This window comes from Odontesthes bonariensis, chromosome 15 (assembly GCF_027942865.1).
Source record: "Odontesthes bonariensis isolate fOdoBon6 chromosome 15, fOdoBon6.hap1, whole genome shotgun sequence".
Lineage (NCBI taxonomy): Eukaryota > Metazoa > Chordata > Actinopteri > Atheriniformes > Atherinopsidae > Odontesthes > Odontesthes bonariensis.
Window position 1 is genome coordinate 334,987 of NC_134520.1, and position 17,225 is coordinate 352,211.

The following is a 17,225-nucleotide window of genomic DNA, read 5'->3' on the forward strand; positions in this document are numbered from 1 at the left end:
ACACATGCACACACATGCACACAGCTGCAAACACATGCACACATGCACACAGCTGCAAACACGTGCACACAGCACACAGCTGCAAATCTCCAAGTAAGAAACAACTAGTTCATTATGCAAATTAGACTTATTAGTTATTGCCCCGCTGTGTTGAAAACAAAGCTTCCACGCGCCTGCGCCAGACACGAGGACAGGTAGTATTGCATTGACAACTCACTGTAACGCCGCGTGATGTCCACCAAGGGGCGTGTATCCTGGAGAGGGTGGAGCGCGTTCCCGCAGCAACAGGGAAGATGGCAGCCCTCGCATCTCTAACCCAGGTAAAGAGACAGCATTTTTCTCCATCCACATCAGTGAACCATGCCGGGTCACAGCGGCGGTCAGCACCGCTGTGACACGGCATGGTTCACTGATGAGGTTCTGTCTGAGCTGAACTCGAACCTTCTCAGGAGCTCCCTGTGAGGGACGGGTGGTCCTACAGGGCCTGTTACAATACCGTTCACTGGTGGCTGTTAGCATCAGCTGCTTCCAGATAGAAGTGTGGTTGTTGCCTCCCGTCAGATCACACAACCAAGCTGCTAATTTAACAGAAAAACCGCGATGAGTCGTGGGCAGCACACTGAGACGGAGGCTGGCTGGGGGAGAACGGCGGTACCTCAGGAGCTAGCAGCGCTCAGTTAGCCTAGCATTATGCTCTGTACCGTGAGGATGAAGAGCAGGAGGAGGAGGAGGAGGAGGGGGAGGGGGGCTGAATGGGATGAATGGTGGTGATGAGAGCCGACTCTGAGTCAGCGGTGATAGTGCAGTTCTGCTCATCGTGTTGGCTGCTGTTCCTCCTGTAGTTACCGGTGTAGTTACCGGTGAAGTTACCGGTGTAGTTAACGGTGTAGTTAACGGTGTAGTTACCGATGTAGTTACCGGTGAAGTTAAAGGTGAAGTTACCGGCTAGTTAACGGTGTAGTTACCAGTGTAGTTACCGGTGTCGTTACAGGTGTAGTTAACAGTGTAGTTAACAGTGTACTTAACGGTGTAGTTACTGGTGAAGTTACCGGTGTAGTTACCGGTGAAGTTACCGGTGTAGTTAAAGGTGAAGTTGCCGGCTAGTTACCGGTGTAGTTACAGGTGTAGTTAACAGTGTAGTTAACAGTGTACTTACCGGTGTAGTTACTGGTGAAGTTACCGGTGTAGTTACCGGTTAAGTTAAAGGTGTAGTTACCGATGTAGTTACCGATGCAGTTACCGATGTAGTTACCGGTTAAGTTAAAGGTGTAGTTACCGGTGTAGTTAACGGTGTAGTTACCGGTGTAGTTACAGGTGTAGTTAACAGTGTAGTTACCGGTGTAGTTAACGGTGTAGTTACCAGTGTTTCCCGCAGGAAATTGCTTAGTCAAGGTGGTGAGTCAATGTATAAGTAGTCCACTACTTATACATTATAACCAAACAGGTTTTATACAAAATAGAAATTTAAAAACAAATGTTAGAACATGTATATCTCTAACACAATATGCCAAACAGCAAAATATAGATTTAACATTAATGGCAGTAGACGCTGAAAAAGCTTTCGATCGACTGGAATGGAGCTACTTGTATAAGGTACTGGAGGCATTCAACTTCCCAAAAGGAATAATAGATCTGATTAAAACCATTTATAAATTACCGACGGCCTATGTTTACTCAAACGGCATTTTATCAGAAGCTATTAAGATCGCAAGAGGTACGAGACAAGGTTGCCCTCTATCACCAACGTTATTTGCCTTGGCTATTGAACCGCTGGCACAGAAAATCCGTGAATGTGAGGAAATAACCGGTATATATTTAGATAGGGAGTGCTACAAGCTAAGTCTGTTTGCGGATGATCTTATGCTTTACCTAACCAATACTAGTAAATCAATCCCGGCATTGATGGGGGTAATAGAGAGCTTCTCCAGAATATCAGGATATAAAATAAATATGGATAAAACAGAAGTAATGCCAATAACAGGATGCCGGCAAAATAAAATTTAACTAATACAATTTAAGTGTCAGAGGGATAAGATTAAGTATCTAGGTTGCCACATCAGTACAGACAAAAAGACATTATATCAAAATAATTACTCAACTTTACTTGTGGAACTAAAAGCTGGTTTAGGCCAGTGGCAGGACCTCCCGATTAACATCATTGGTAGAATTAATTTGGTAAAAATGATTTGGCTGCCCAAATTTCTGTTTGTTTTCCAGGTAATACCAGTAATATCCCCAAAAACCTTTTTTAAAACTGTTGAAAGACTTATTAGTTCATTCATTTGGTCAAATAAGACTCCCAGACTGAGTAGGATGCTCCTTCAGAATAAAAGAAGCGAAGGAGGACTTCAATTACCAAACTTTGAGATGTATTACTATGCCGCACAATCGTTTTATTTTGATAAAATAATAAACAGAAAAGAGGAAGAGTCATGGGTCAAGATAGAGGACTTTCAACTTGGATTAGATAATTTGTTTGTAGCTATGTTTACAAGACGAAAAACAAAAGGCGGTTTCGTAATTAACAGCACACTGAAGGCATGGCAAAAAATAAAGAGCATATTACATACAGAGATTGGACTGCCAGGGACTGTAGGCCTATGGAACAATTCTGCAATTACTATCCAGAATAAAAAACTTAATTGGGGTAGTTGGAAGGATAAAGGAATATTAACAGTGTCGGATATATGTGAAGAGAGTAAAATATTGTCCTTTGACCAACTTTAACAAAAATTTAACTTAACAAATACTGAATTCTTGAAATATTCACAATTAAGAAGTTGGTTACAAGAAAAAATTTTGTTACAGGGATGCATAGAATCACCTGCAGTTAAATGGATCTTAAAAACCGGTGAAAAAAGGAAACTGATTGGAACTTTATATAATGGTCTGATTGATGAACTAGCTGGCAGGTATTCATTACACAAAATATATCAGAACTGGAATAATGACCTTGGGATCACTGACTCAAAGGTAAAATGGAAGGAGTGTTTACAAGTAACACATAGTATCACTACTAATGAAAATCTACGCCTCATTCAATACAAACTAATGACAAGAATATACTATACGAGATCTAAGGTGCACAAATTTGATCCCTCCTCTTCTGCTCTTTGTATAAAATGCCTTACAGAGGAAGATACATTAATACATGCCTTTTGGGAATGTCCAGCAATTAACCAGGTTTGGATGGAGATAGAAAAATTGATTAATACGGTGTGCAGAGTTACAATTAATCTCACACCTCAGTTATGCATCCTTCACAATACAGAACAGGTAAGATACCCATTAGGTTGGCAGATATGTTTTTGTTCCCTGATTTATAAAAAACTTATTTTAAAACATTGGAAGAACCCTGTAGCAGCTTCACTTTATGAATGGAAGCGTCTGTTGAAACATTATTTAAGTATTGAAGGAACCATATATGAAGAAAATAACAAAAAGCAACAGTTCAAAAAAGTGTGGAATTGCTTATATGATGCATTGGAATTTCAGTGGCAAGTAGTAAGGCAGTGTCTGGGAGCGTCTGAGTGGAAACCCTGAAGTGTGTGTGTGTGTGTGTGGGTGTGGGTGTGTGTGGGGGGGAGGGTGGGGTGTCTGTGGTATGGGTGTGTGGGGTATTGGTGTGTATGTGGTGGGGATTGGGGGTTATTCAAATTTCTTTATTAGGATAAACCCCTTGAGGTGAATCACCTCGTTTTCAAGGGGGTCCCAAGAAAACAAATAACAAACAAGTACAACATACAAACAACATTCACACACATACATCGGAAGAAATAACCAAGAAAATACAAACATTCAGCCTAAGCATACAGCACATGGTAATATATTATAGGCAGTTGCATTGAATGCATATAATGGGGTAAAGTAAAGTAAAATAAAGTAGCTGTACTATATATACAAAATCATAACAATAAAGACTTAGAAATAAAGACTTAGAAATGGGCAAAAGGTGAGTCATCTCATGAGGAGATGGTGAAATAAGATGGAGCCTCAACAACCCTTAAACAATAAAGTACTTCAGGTCATACAAGAACATTCAACCTTGAGGTGAGACGACAATGCACGCTTGAACAAAGTCAGAGTAGGGAGAGATCTGATGGTAGCAGGTAAGTTATTCCAATCAGCAGGAGCTTTAAATTTGAAGGCTCTTTTGCCGATGGCCTTTTTAACTAGAGGAACGGTGAAGAAGAGCTGAGAGGTATGTCTAACTTTGTGGGTTGATGTAAAACGAAAGAGATACTGTTTCAAATATGGGGGAAAATTAAAGTTGAAACTTTTATAAATGAACTCAAGCCAGTGCAAATGTCTTCTCAAGTCAGGAGAAGGGAGATTGAGGTTTAGGTACAGTGCACAGTGGTGTGTATGGAAATCACAACCGAGAATAAATCTACACATTCTATTGTAAGCAATGTGTAGCGGGGCTAGAACAGATTTCGGAGCATTGAGATAAACAACGTCACAATAGTCTAATAAGGGAAATAGCAGTTGAGTAGCAAGTTTTTTCCTAACTTTTAAGGTAAAACAGTGACGAGAGCGGTAAAGAGTACCGAGACCAAAGTTTACTTTATGCAGTATATGATCAATATGAGGTTTGAATGAAAGGTTAGAGTCAAGCCATACCCCTAAATATTTAAAACTGTCAACTCTATGCAGAATTGTACCATCATTACAAGAAATATCAGATGAGCCTGTCATAGATTTGAGTTTATGTCGGGTACCAAAGATCATAGAGAAGGATTTTGTTTTGTTCAAAAGTAACTTGTTCTGGAATAGCCAGTCTTGCAGGAGGGTGAAATCTGACTGGAGTGAAACTTGAATTTGTGAGAGATTTGGTTTTGATGTGTAAATAACAGTATCATCTGCATATAGATGAACATTACAGTTTTGAAAAATGGAGGGCAAATTGTTTGTATAAATGGTGAAAAGTAGTGGTCCAAGTGTGGAACCCTGGGGTTAGGGGTGCGCGATCTGACGATATAAAATCGTGACTGGCGAGGAAGAGTGGAGAATCGCAGGCGATCTACCAAATTAGAGAAACCATATAGATCGCCTTTGCCAATCAGCGCAATGATTTTTTTTTTTTAATGCTGGTGTATGGTGTGTGTCCCCGTTAAAAGACACGGATACAGATGTCCAGTTTGTGGTGGATTTATTTGGCATTTACACACAATAAACCCAGGGTGTACAGGCTAATGTTAGGTGAAAACAGCAAAGGGAAAATTACAAGCTGTTCACTGCTGCATCGGGAGGAGAAACGAAACTTTACAGCGACATCGTCTCAAGCACAGGTGCGGTACATTCAGGAACATCGGAACGTCTATGGTGCGTTCACGAACGTTGGACGTATGAAAACTCACCGTAAAACACTATATAAACTAGAAATGCACTCAGAGAGTGCAGACCTCCGCCAGGTCGCGCCACCTTGTGGCAGGTCGCAAGATTGCAGCACGAACAGACGAACATCCAGACAGACAACCAACAGACTCGGGCGATCACATAACCTCCTTGGCGGAGGTAATTAATGTATTTAACTGAAAATAACCAAACAACATGGGCTTTCTAACAGGTGGAGTCAAGTCGTCATCAGTGGTTCGTTTTTCTAGTTCCGGTTGCTTCACTCTCACTATGTCAGATGTCATTAATTTAATCATTATTTTTCATCTTGAATTGGCTTACAGTTGAATTACAATGTGTTGATTGCCAAATTCTTTCTTTTACTCCTTAGCTCTTCTGTGGTTCAGCATGTCGACTTAACTCTACTGTAATTGGTCTTTCTTTTTTTTTTTTTTTTGGATGGAAGATCGTGATAAAAAATCGAAATCGTGATTTTATGCAAAAAAATCGTGATACAACATTTTTTCCATATCGCCCACCCCTACCTGAGGTACTCCACTATGCTGTATGAGGAGGTCAGAACTTTTCCCATTCAAAATAACACACTGTTTTCGATTATGTAAATATGAACTAAACCAAAGTAATGCACTTCTAGAAAGTCCAATAGCATATAATTTATCAAGTAGTAAATAGCGATCAACAACATCAAAAGCCTTGGTAAGATCAATAAAGATGGCACCAGTTAACTCCCCTCTATCAGCTGCAGAGAACACATCATTTGTGAATTTAAGTAGGGCAGTAGCTGTAGAATGATTTGGTCTAAAACCAGATTGAAGGGGTGTGAGAATGTTGTTAATACTAAGGTATAGTGAAAGTTGGTTAAAGATGATTTTTTCAAATATTTTGGCAACAGAGCATAGGATGGAGATAGGCCTGTAATTATTGCAATCAAGCTGATCACCACTTTTATGGAGAGGAATAATACGTGCATATTTCCAGATGAGTGGTAGTTCGCTGGAGACTAGCGACAGGTTGAATAAATCAGTAAGAGGGTACATAATGATATTGGCGGCTAGCTTGAGAAAACGATTTTCAACCCCATCAAGTCCAGCACCACTGCTTACCTTAAATTCACAAATTACTTTCTGCACTTCAGTTGGTCGTATTTTCCGAAAGGAAAAAGAACTGGTACAAGGTGGTATATTACCAGGAGAACTGGTAGTCGGTTGACTGTCAGGGAGAAGCGAGGAGCAGACAGACGAGAAATGATTGTTAAAGACCTGGGAAATAGATAGTGGATCATGTAGAATATTGCCTTCAAGCTTAATTTGATTAATTTGATTAATTGAATGTTTTTCAGAGATGTTAGTAATTGTTTTAATTTTTCTCCAGAATTCTTTGGGATTTTTAAAGTCACCAGTCAGGCATTCTCTGTAGTAAATAGCTTTGGCATTAGAAGTTTTAGTTTTGCTTAGATTTCTCAGTTTTCTATATATTTCCCAGTCAGCATTGTCTCTTGTCTGACGGTATGTTGTCCATGCTTTGTCCCTTTTCCTAAAGAGGTCAATAAGGTCAGGACTGATCCAGGGGAGATGTCTACCCTTTTACCTTAATAGTTTTACACGGTGCATGTTTATCTACTACTTTTGTGAACTCGGAGAGGAAAAAATCCCATGCATCTTGAACATAAGGTATTAACTGAAATCTGTCCCAGTTAATAGCAAGTAAATCATTCATAAATAAGTCAAGATTCAGTTTTTTATATTGTCTGATACTAATCAACTTAGGGAGCACTTTCGGAATTTTAATTTTCCACAGACAGTAAACAATACAGTGGTCACTGAAACAGTCTGACATGATACCAGACTTGGAAAATCTGTCAGGATGAGAAGCCAGTATCCAGTCAAGAAGAGATTGAGACCGGGGTGTAATACGAGTAGGCTCTTTGATAAGTTGAGTTAGGTTTAGATTATTTAGTAGATTTTTTTCTTTAGAGCATGATTTATCGAGCCAATTTTTGTTAAAGTCACCAAGTATTATTAGTTCGTCTTTCTGAGCAATAGAATTGATGGTGGAAATTATATTATTAAAGGAATCAGCAGGGGATGATGGTGGTCTATATACACTTCCAATGATCAGTCGCTTGTTTTCATGCAGTGTGATTTTAACAAAAATACATTCAAAAAGATAAGCCTCAACAGGGGGAGTAATCAATTCAGAAGCAAGCTCTGCTAACACAAAAATGGCCACACCTCCACCCAATGAGACTCTGTCAGATCTGTATAAATTGTAATTTGTCAAATTAATTTCATTATTTGATATATGACTGCCTAGCCAGGTCTCCAAAAGTGTGATAATGTGTGGCTTATGCATATTGACCCACACACGAAGCTGGTTCATTTTTGACACCAAACTCCTGATATTAAGATGAATAATTTTTAATCCTTTTGCCTCATTCATAAGGTTTCAGTAACATAGGAAATAGCAGTGTTTTGTGAGTACAGCATTTGTAGGCTAAGGTCAAACTAGATGCAAGGCTGAAGCGTATTTTCGATTTAATTAATAGGCAGAAATCACAATCCCATTCATACAAGCACACACAGCAGCAACAAAAACAACAACAAAAACAACAAAAACAAACAAACATTCCCCACAAAAGGCCCATCAGGCCAAGGGGCTGGTCCCCAGGCAGTCTCATGAGTGAACAAACTAGCCAGAGATAAAAAGCCAGGGGGGGGATTATGCATGGATGTATGGATATTTGGGGTGACTGGGTGTGGATGGTTGGGGGTGGGGGGGCACACGTGTGAGTGTGAGGGGAGGAACGGGTGGAGAGAAAAATGTTGTGATGTGGAGAAAGGAAGAAACTTGTTGTTTTTTTTGTTTTTTTTTTGTTCTCCAGTCTGTGTTGGAGTTTATTGTAATGCAGTGGGCTTTGTTCAGACTGGACACATATCATGACAAAGTAAAAAATAAAATTGTAAAAAAGGTGGTGAGTCGTGGGGGAGGGGGGACGGTAACTTGGAATGGGACGGGGGGGGGGGGGGACGACTACTGTCATGGGATTCTGGAAGTAGAATATTAAATAGGCTGTTTAGGAAAAATAACGAAATCTGTAGCTCCCTCTGGAGCCTGTAATCATGCTTGCAAAAACCGAGCGCTCCCGGCTGTTTTTAACCAATCAAGTTAGGGTGGAGGAATCCTACCTGTCAATCACAGCTTGTGCACACGCTGCTGAGCGTGAGTCTGCCCCAGCTTGTGTGCGCTCACACTGGTGTGAACTCACATGCACAACCTCGTCCACAGAGGGGGAGGGGTTTGGGGGCGATTCGGAAAAAAAAAAAAAAAAAATTTTTGGGAACGTTGGCAAGGTGGCAGCGCGAGTTCGCTAAGGCGGCCGCCTTGACTTTAATGCGCTGCGGGAAACACTGAGTTACCGATGTAGTTACCGGTGAAGTTACCGGTGTAGTTAACGTGTAATTACCGGTGTAGTTAACAGTGTAGTTACCGATGTAGTTAACAGTGTAGTTACCGATGTAGTTACCGGTGTAGTTAACGGTGTAGTTACCGATGTAGTTAACGGTGTAGTTACCGATGTAATTACCGGTGTAGTTAACAGTGTAGTTACCGATGTAGTTAACAGTGTAGTTACCGATGTAGTTACCGGTGTAGTTAACGGTGTAGTTACCGATGTAGTTAACGGTGTAGTTACCGATGTAATTACCGGTGTAGTTAACAGTGTAGTTACCGATGTAGTTAACAGTGTAGTTACCGATGTAGTTACCGGTGTAGTTAACGGTGTAGTTACCGATGTAGTTACCGGTATAGTTAACGGTAATTACCGGTGTAGTTACCGGTGTAGTTACAGGGGAAGTTACCGGTGTAGTTACCGGTGAAGTTACCGGTGTAGTTATCGGTGTAGTTACAGGTGTAGTTACAGGGGAAGTTACCGGTGTAGTTACCGGTGAAGTTACCGGTGTAGTTATCGGTGTAGTTACAGGTGTAGTTGACGGTGTAGTTACCGGTGAAGTTAACGATGTAGTTAATGGTGTAGTTAACGGTGAAGTTACCGGTGAAGTGAGCTGCGAAGTTACCGGTGTAGTTACTTATGAAGTTAACGGTGTAGTTAACGGTGTAGTTACTTATGAAGTTAACGGTGTAGTTAACGGTGTAGTTACCGGTGAAGTGAACGGTGAAGTTACCCGTGTAGTTACCGGTGAAGTTAATGGTGAAGTTACCGGTGTAGTTAACGGTGTAGTTACCGGTGAAGTGAACAGTGAAGTTACCGGTGAAGTTAACGGTGAAGTTACCGGTGTAGTTAACGGTGTAGTTACCGGTGAAGTTAACGGTGAAGTTAACGGTGAAGTTAACGGTGAAGTGAACAGTGAAGTTACCGGTTAAGTTAACGGTGTAGTTAACGGTGTAGTTACCGATGTAATTACCGGTGTAGATAACAGTGTAGTTACCGATGTAGTTAACAGTGTAGTTACCGATGTAGTTACCGGTGTAGTTACCGATGTAGTTACCGGTATAGTTAACGGTAATTACCGGTGTAGTTACCGGTGTAGTTACAGGGGAAGTTACCGGTGTAGTTACAGGTGAAGTTACCGGTGTAGTTATCGGTGTAGTTGACGGTGTAGTTACCGGTGAAGTTAACGATGTAGTTAATGGTGTAGTTAACGGTGAAGTTACCGGTGAAGTGAGCTGCGAAGTTACCGGTGTAGTTACTTATGAAGTTAACGGTGTAGTTAACGGTGTAGTTACTTATGAAGTTAACGGTGTAGTTAACGGTGTAGTTACCGGTGAAGTGAACGGTGAAGTTACCCGTGTAGTTACCGGTGAAGTTAATGGTGAAGTTACCGGTGTAGTTAACGGTGTAGTTACCGGTGAAGTGAACGGTGAAGTTACCCGTGTAGTTACCGGTGAAGTTAATGGTGAAGTTACCGGTGTAGTTAACGGTGTAGTTACCGGTGAAGTGAACAGTGAAGTTACCGGTGAAGTGAACAGTGAAGTTACCGGTGAAGTTAACGGTGAAGTTACCGGTGTAGTTAACGGTGTAGTTACCGGTGAAGTTAACGGTGAAGTTAACGGTGAAGTTACCGGTGAAGTGAACAGTGAAGTTACCGGTGAAGTTAACGGTGAAGTTACCGGTGTAGTTAACGGTGTAGTTACCGGTGAAGTTACCGGTGAAGTTAACGTCTTTGTGTTCTCCCACTTCAGCTGTCAGGAAGGTCTGCTGCCGCTGCTTACTGAACATGTGATGCTCAGAGCTCTTAGATCCAAGGACTCAGGTCAGCTGGTCCAGTCCAGAGTCCAGACTAAACATGGAGAAGCAGCATTTAGCTGTTATGCTGCAAACAAGTGGAACAAACTGCCAGTGGAGATTATATTCTTTCATGTATTTTTAATGCTTCTTCCACTCCCTCCTGTAATGCTTTTATTTGATGTAAAATAATTTGAATTGTTCTGTACATGAAATGTGCTATACAAATAAATTTGATTTGATTTGATTTGATAAATACCAACACATTTCTGTCTCTGCCGCAGTTGTCCAGCGGGAACCCCGTTTATGAGAACTTCTACAGACAGGTAAGATGATGGACGGCTCCATGTTTGTGTCCCAGCTCAAGAGGGAACGGTGTGTGAGAATGTGTGTTTGCTTCCAGGTGGACCCTGGGAGCACCGGGAGAGTGGGCCCAACGGAAGCTGCCCTGTTTCTGAAGAAGTCTGGACTGCCGGACATCACACTGGGAAAGGTGGGAAGTGGCTGCTCGTCAACGTTAGTGGCTGCTTGCCCACGTTAGTGGCTGCTCGTCCACGTTAGTGGCTGCTCGTCAACGTTAGTGGCTGCTCGTCCACGTTAGTGGCTGCTCGTCCACGTTAGTGGCTGCTCGTCAACGTTAGTGGCTGCTCGTCAACGTTAGTGGCTGCTCGCCCAAGTTAGTGGCTGCTCGCCCAAGTTAGTGGCTGCTTGGCCACGATTGTGGCTGCTCGCCCACGATTGTGGCTGCTCGCCCACATTAGTGGCTGCTCGTCCAAGTTAGCGGCTGCTCGTCCACATTAGTGGCTGCTCGTCCACATTAGTGGCTGCTCGTCCACATTAGTGGCTGCTCGTCCACATTAGTGGTTGCTCGTCCAAGTTAGTGGCTGCTCGTTCACATTAGTGACTGCTCGCCCACATTAGTGGCTGCTCGCCCACGTTAGTGGTTGCTCGTCCACGTTAGTGGCTGGCTCGTCCACGTTAGTGGTTGCTCGTCCACGTTAGTGGCTGCTCGTCCACGTTAGTGGCTGCTCGCCCACGTTAGTGGCTGCTCGTCCACGTTAGTGGCTGCTCGTCAACGTTAGTGGCTGCTCGCCCACGTTAGTGGCTGCTCGTCCACGTTAGTGGCTGCTCGGCCACGTTAGTGGCTGCTCGTCAACGTTAGTGGCTGCTCGCCCAAGTTAGTGGCTGCTCGCCCAAGTTAGTGGCTGCTCGCCCAAGTTAGTGGCTGCTTGGCCACGATTGTGGCTGCTCGCCCACGATTGTGGCTGCTCGCCCACATTAGTGGCTGCTCGTCCAAGTTAGCGGCTGCTCGTCCACATTAGTGGCTGCTCGTCCACATTAGTGGCTGCTCGTCCACATTAGTGGTTGCTCGTCCAAGTTAGTGGCTGCTCGTTCACATTAGTGACTGCTCGCCCACATTAGTGGCTGCTCGCCCACGTTATTGGTTGCTCGTCCACGTTAGTGGCTGGCTCGTCCACGTTAGTGGCTGCTCGTCCACGTTAGTGGTTGCTCGTCCACGTTCGTGGCTGCTCGTCCACATTAGTGGCTGCTCGCCCACGTTAGTGGCTGCTCGCCCACGTTAGTGGCTGCTCGTCCACGTTAGTGGTTGCTCGTCCACGTTCGTGGCTGCTCGTCCACATTAGTGGCTGCTCGCCCACGTTAGTGGCTGCTCGCCCACGTTAGTGGCTGCTCGGCCACGATTGTGGCTGCTGTTGTGGAGAAATTAGAGTCGAATCCCGCGTTGGTCAGCCGTCCATTGGGGAGTTTATTGAACAAACCGTCACAGCAAATGTGCGTACAGAGTGTACAAAATGTCCACCGTCTTCATACTGTGAACCAACTTTATACTGGTTTAATCATAACATGCATGCGTCATCCGGACTCAATCTCTTCCTGCGACGCCGAGCGTCTGCCCTAAATGTAAACAGCCCATACTACCTTTTACCCATATTCATATGAATCAGTCAACAAGGCTCAGGATGTAACTAGGCCAGAAGTCATGAACATGTCATGACATCCTTCTCCCACATAGTCCCCCCTGAAATCACTTATCAGTGATTTAATAAAGAAATAATCTAAAATAAAAGAAAATCATCCCACATAGTTAATTAAGAATTAATTAACATAATGAACACTAAATTATTCTAATAATTCTACAATATTAATCAACGGGACCATTTTGAATACATGAAAAGGAATATATATATGTGTCTACTCGAATCATATTAAATGATTAACTTAAATTACGCAATATTGATTTCAACAACACTACAAGTTTTACATTGCCATCACACTTGTCCACTGTTCGCAGTGCATAGGTGCGAAAAACCCACCGGCTGCTACTTTCGTAACTCATGTTCTTATCTTGGGAAAATTCACCTATGGCCCCCCCCCACTGGCGACCGACCACTTTACCAAGGTCGCACTCCGAACAGTTGACTGACACAATTGGCAATGGACATATCAGTGATCAGTTTTGATTGATACTACATATAAACTGAATACACCACCTTCAAATCAGTTAATCACCGTTTTGTATCAAGTACAATACATAAAATTATGGATTATCACACAACAATAGTAATAAAATGCAATGTAATGCAGCTCCTCCAGTCCCGTCCCATCTCCTGTGCTCTGGTGTCATCTGCTTCTGGCCGAACATCCGTCCGGCTGGGTCTGGAACTGCTAAGCTAACTCTGGGAGGAGAGGTCGCCAGTACGTCACTCCCAATCAAAGAGATCTTCAGCATCTCTCCTCCCTGTCAGACTATACTTGGTTCCACCCTCGAAGAAAGAAACTTGTGAACCGTCCGTTGATAACCTTCATTCGTTGACCAGTTCTTCCCATGCGTTGGTCCTCAGACCTGGTCTCGCATGGTCATCTGCCTCCTGATTCCTTCCACTGTTTGTTTGAACATCACTTGCAGCAAACACCTTCTCAGAATGGGTATAATGCAACACACCAATAGGGAAACCATCCTCACTATCAACAATATTGCTATTCCCGCCTTAACTGCTATCGCTCCCCCTTCTCCCAAAATCCCAAACAGACCAGTCCACTACCGTTCACCTCCACCAGCATCACACGTCAGCTCCTCTCTCCGTTCTCTGAACTCCTTCACGGCCGTTGTAAACGTTCCATCAGCTGCAGTGTTCCCGGGTGTAAATGTACAACATTTTCCCCAACCATCTGGCACACACCATTTTCCCTTCTAATATACCTTCTAAAACTTGTCTGTTCTACCAAGCCATCATACTCGTCTCATGTAGTTGTTCTCCAAAGCCTGCAAACCCTTCACTCGTGTAGCTAAGAATTCCCTGTTGGTTGTATTATATGTAATTAGTCCATTCCCCATTTTGTTAAATATGATTCCCTGCAAACCAGCCTCAAATCCAGCTGCAATCTCCCTGCGTGCTTTGAGCTCATAGGAATCCCTCTCGGCTGTAATATAGCATCCAAGTAAACGTGCTTATCCCTGATGTAGCCATCACTAGATCTTTTAACTCTCCCTTTTTCCACAACCAAACCTCGCATCTCGTTTACCTTGTCATACACTATCACAACTGATGTGTTCCTACTCACCAGTGCCCAAAGACCTATCCACCTGTTGGGTAACACATTTAACAAAACATCATCTCCACACATCCAGTAACTCTCAGCTACCGGGTGTGTCTGATCCCCGAAAAGATATAGAGTTAAAATGATCATTTCTATATTTTCACATTTTGATCCAAATAAATAAATCCCAATAAATCTTGTTTTCATTTAACCTTAGTACTACCTACGCGAGTTCCAAAAGCATTCAAACTCACCATTGTAATCTACTCTATAATCAGTGGGAGGCCCCTCCTGTGATGTACTCAGATTAAATTCAGCACAAGAAGACTCAAATTTTTGGCCCTCCCTTATTTTGAAAATAACTATGTAATTTATTTGGCCCAAACATCAATCTGCACTTAATACCACACATAGGAAACAATAACCATTTATCCTCTGCCGATGTGAATCTACCTTTCCTGCATTCCCGTTGCTGGACCACTGCACAATCCCTGAAGGTGTGTGGCTCTGGAACAACAACAGGCAATGCTCCTGGAGCGTCTGCACATACGAGACACTCCGTCGCTGTCAGTTCCCTCGTAGTGTACCATGCCCATCTATACCACATATCCTGTGCTGCCTTAACCCATCTTCCACAGTTACACTTTTTTCCCGACTCCACCTGTGCATGTACACTCCGTCTGTTCTTGGATTAACATGATTATTCTGTCCTGTAGTGCTAATGGTATCAAATCCCCCTAGTCTTCCCCGAAAAATCTTTCTATTCTTACACCCATTGTGAACAACTCCTTCTGACCCAATCTGACATGATCTTACCAGATTGCCCCTTTGTCGTGGCGTCCAAAGGCGGTGATTTGGTCGTCTCCTCCACCGGACCCATGATCCACACTTCCTCAAATCGTTTATTCCATGAACTTAAATTCAAGCTTAGCAGATACCTCTTCACGACTAGCTCTCGTGTGTATTGCTGGCAAAGTTTGTGGCGTGGCATGGTCTGAGTGGGTGTGTATTGTTGCATTATACTCATCTGACCCAGGCTGGCTACTTCCCTGCGGGGTGGCTTCATCACAGGACCCTTCCAGCCTCTCCAGTCTGCGGGATCCCGTCCAACATCTCCAGGCTTCGTTCTCCTGAGCCCATGCTGTCGGCCAACACCCACACCTGGATGCTCATAAGTGTCAGAAATCTTAACCTCTTCCTTTTGTTCATCCTTTCCCTCGGACTCAACTCCGTCTGTGTCTTTAGTCCGAACCTTAGTGCAGTGATTCAAATGGTACCATGTGTTGCTACCTTCCACTTGAACTGCTGTTGATGTTGCTCGCACCATTGTGTATGGTCCTTTCCGTCTTGGCTCAAGCCACTTCCTCCGGAACACTTCGATGTGCATCTGGTCGCCTGGCACCACTGGCCTCTCGACCAGCTGTTTGAGACTCAAGTCTCTGGACTCCTCCTGTAGATAGATTGTTCTGTGGATTGCAGTTAGTTGCCTCATGTAAGCTGTCCACTCTGTTTGCACCTGCTCAAGTGGGAACTGAGGTGCTGGCATGGGTCGACCCGTTAGCGTTTTATGCGGTGTTAGTGCATGACTCTATGAGTCTGCATACGAAAGCTCATTAGTGCAAGCGGCAAAGCATCTAGTTAGTTTAGTTGAAGCACAGATTCAATTCAATTTCACTTTCCAGGTTCCATTGATTCTCTCAACCATCCCTTGAATTTGTGGATGATAAACGGCCCCACAGCGCTGCTTGATTCGCAGCTGCTGCAGAATGCCTCTTGCACTTTTATAAACAAACACTTAACCATTATTTGAGCTAATCTCTGATGGAAAGACAAACAGATGAATCAATTCTCTTACCAAAAAAAATTTACGACTATTAATCCAATATGTATGACCAATATCCTTGTGATGGCGCGACCTCTGGCTCCAGTAACACCATTGGTGCCAAAACAGCAAGCTGGCACTTTGATGCTACTTTCGCTGCTTCATCAGCCGCGATATGACCTTTACCAACCATTTTGTTACCTTTACGATTATTTGACACTGTATCACTGCCAATTTTCAATTTTCATGACTGCAATCCGCTCCTTCATTTGGACCTCATGTTGCACTGGACTTCCGTCTGACCTCCTGAACCCTCTCTGCTTCACAACTGCTCCAAACGAAGAGAAAATATCATGAGCATATGCAGAATCTGTGTATACATTCGTAACCTTACCTTTCACCAGTCAACATGCTTCCGTTAATGCCTTCAGTTCAGCCAACTGTGCCGAACATGGCCGTTCACACTTCTCAGCTTTCACCGTCACAAAGTTTCCACCTTCCTGTTTCACAACTGCAAAACCTCATGATCACCCAAATGATCTCACAACATGATCCATACACAACATAAGTGACATCAGCCTGCACAAGTGGAGTTGTTTCTAAGTCAGGTCTCAGTTTAATGTATCTCACAGCTTCTGACACACGCTCATGTGGTTCTCCTTCAACTCACGTGGAATGACATCTGCAGGACCCGATGTAGTACACTTCTGTATTCTCACATCTGGATGTGTCAAAAGATGCACAACCTGCAAACATCCTGTCCGAGTCCCAACATACCTACTCTGATTTATTAGTTCTGAAATCTTATGGTGTCTATTGGAGACATATAAGAAAAATGGCTTCTCATAGACTAGTGTTGGCCGTTGGATGACTTTTGCTAATTTCGTTTCAAATTTTCAAAGGCTAACTTAGCCCCGGTTGTCCTCTCCAGTTGTGCTTTCAACCTTTGATCTTTGGATCTTTCATGATTCCTTCCAGAGGAAGCGCATTTTATTGCATCATCCTCCCAAAAGAAGATCATACTTGTTGTATTTTAATTTTACTTATTTGTTCATTAGTTATTTATTTATTTATTTTGGACATGGCGCTTTTCTTACTCCCTCCAAGTGGGATGGAGAGATATCAGTAATTCCCTATGGGCTAAATAGATACTCTAATTCAGACTATCAATGCTAAAATTTAAATTAGAAACTTTGTTCCGTTCAAATTTTAGAACTTCGTAATAGTTTAAATTCAGAAACTTTG

General features: G+C 43.0%; 1 protein-coding gene across 5 annotated transcripts in view; it reads left to right on the plus strand.

Annotated features, from left to right (window-relative positions):
• The first annotated feature begins 245 nt into the window (after window positions 1-245).
• Window positions 246-17,225, plus strand: part of LOC142400017 (epidermal growth factor receptor substrate 15-like 1) — a 142,878-nt gene continuing 125,898 nt past the window's right edge. For all 5 annotated transcript variants that reach the window (XM_075484572.1, XM_075484570.1, XM_075484573.1 and 2 more), the window contains exons 1-3: window positions 246-320; window positions 10,885-10,926; window positions 11,004-11,093. In XM_075484572.1, coding sequence (XP_075340687.1) covers window positions 294-320; window positions 10,885-10,926; window positions 11,004-11,093 — 159 coding nt within the window. In that variant the 5' untranslated portion in view covers window positions 246-293. The remainder of the gene's footprint in view (window positions 321-10,884; window positions 10,927-11,003; window positions 11,094-17,225) is intronic.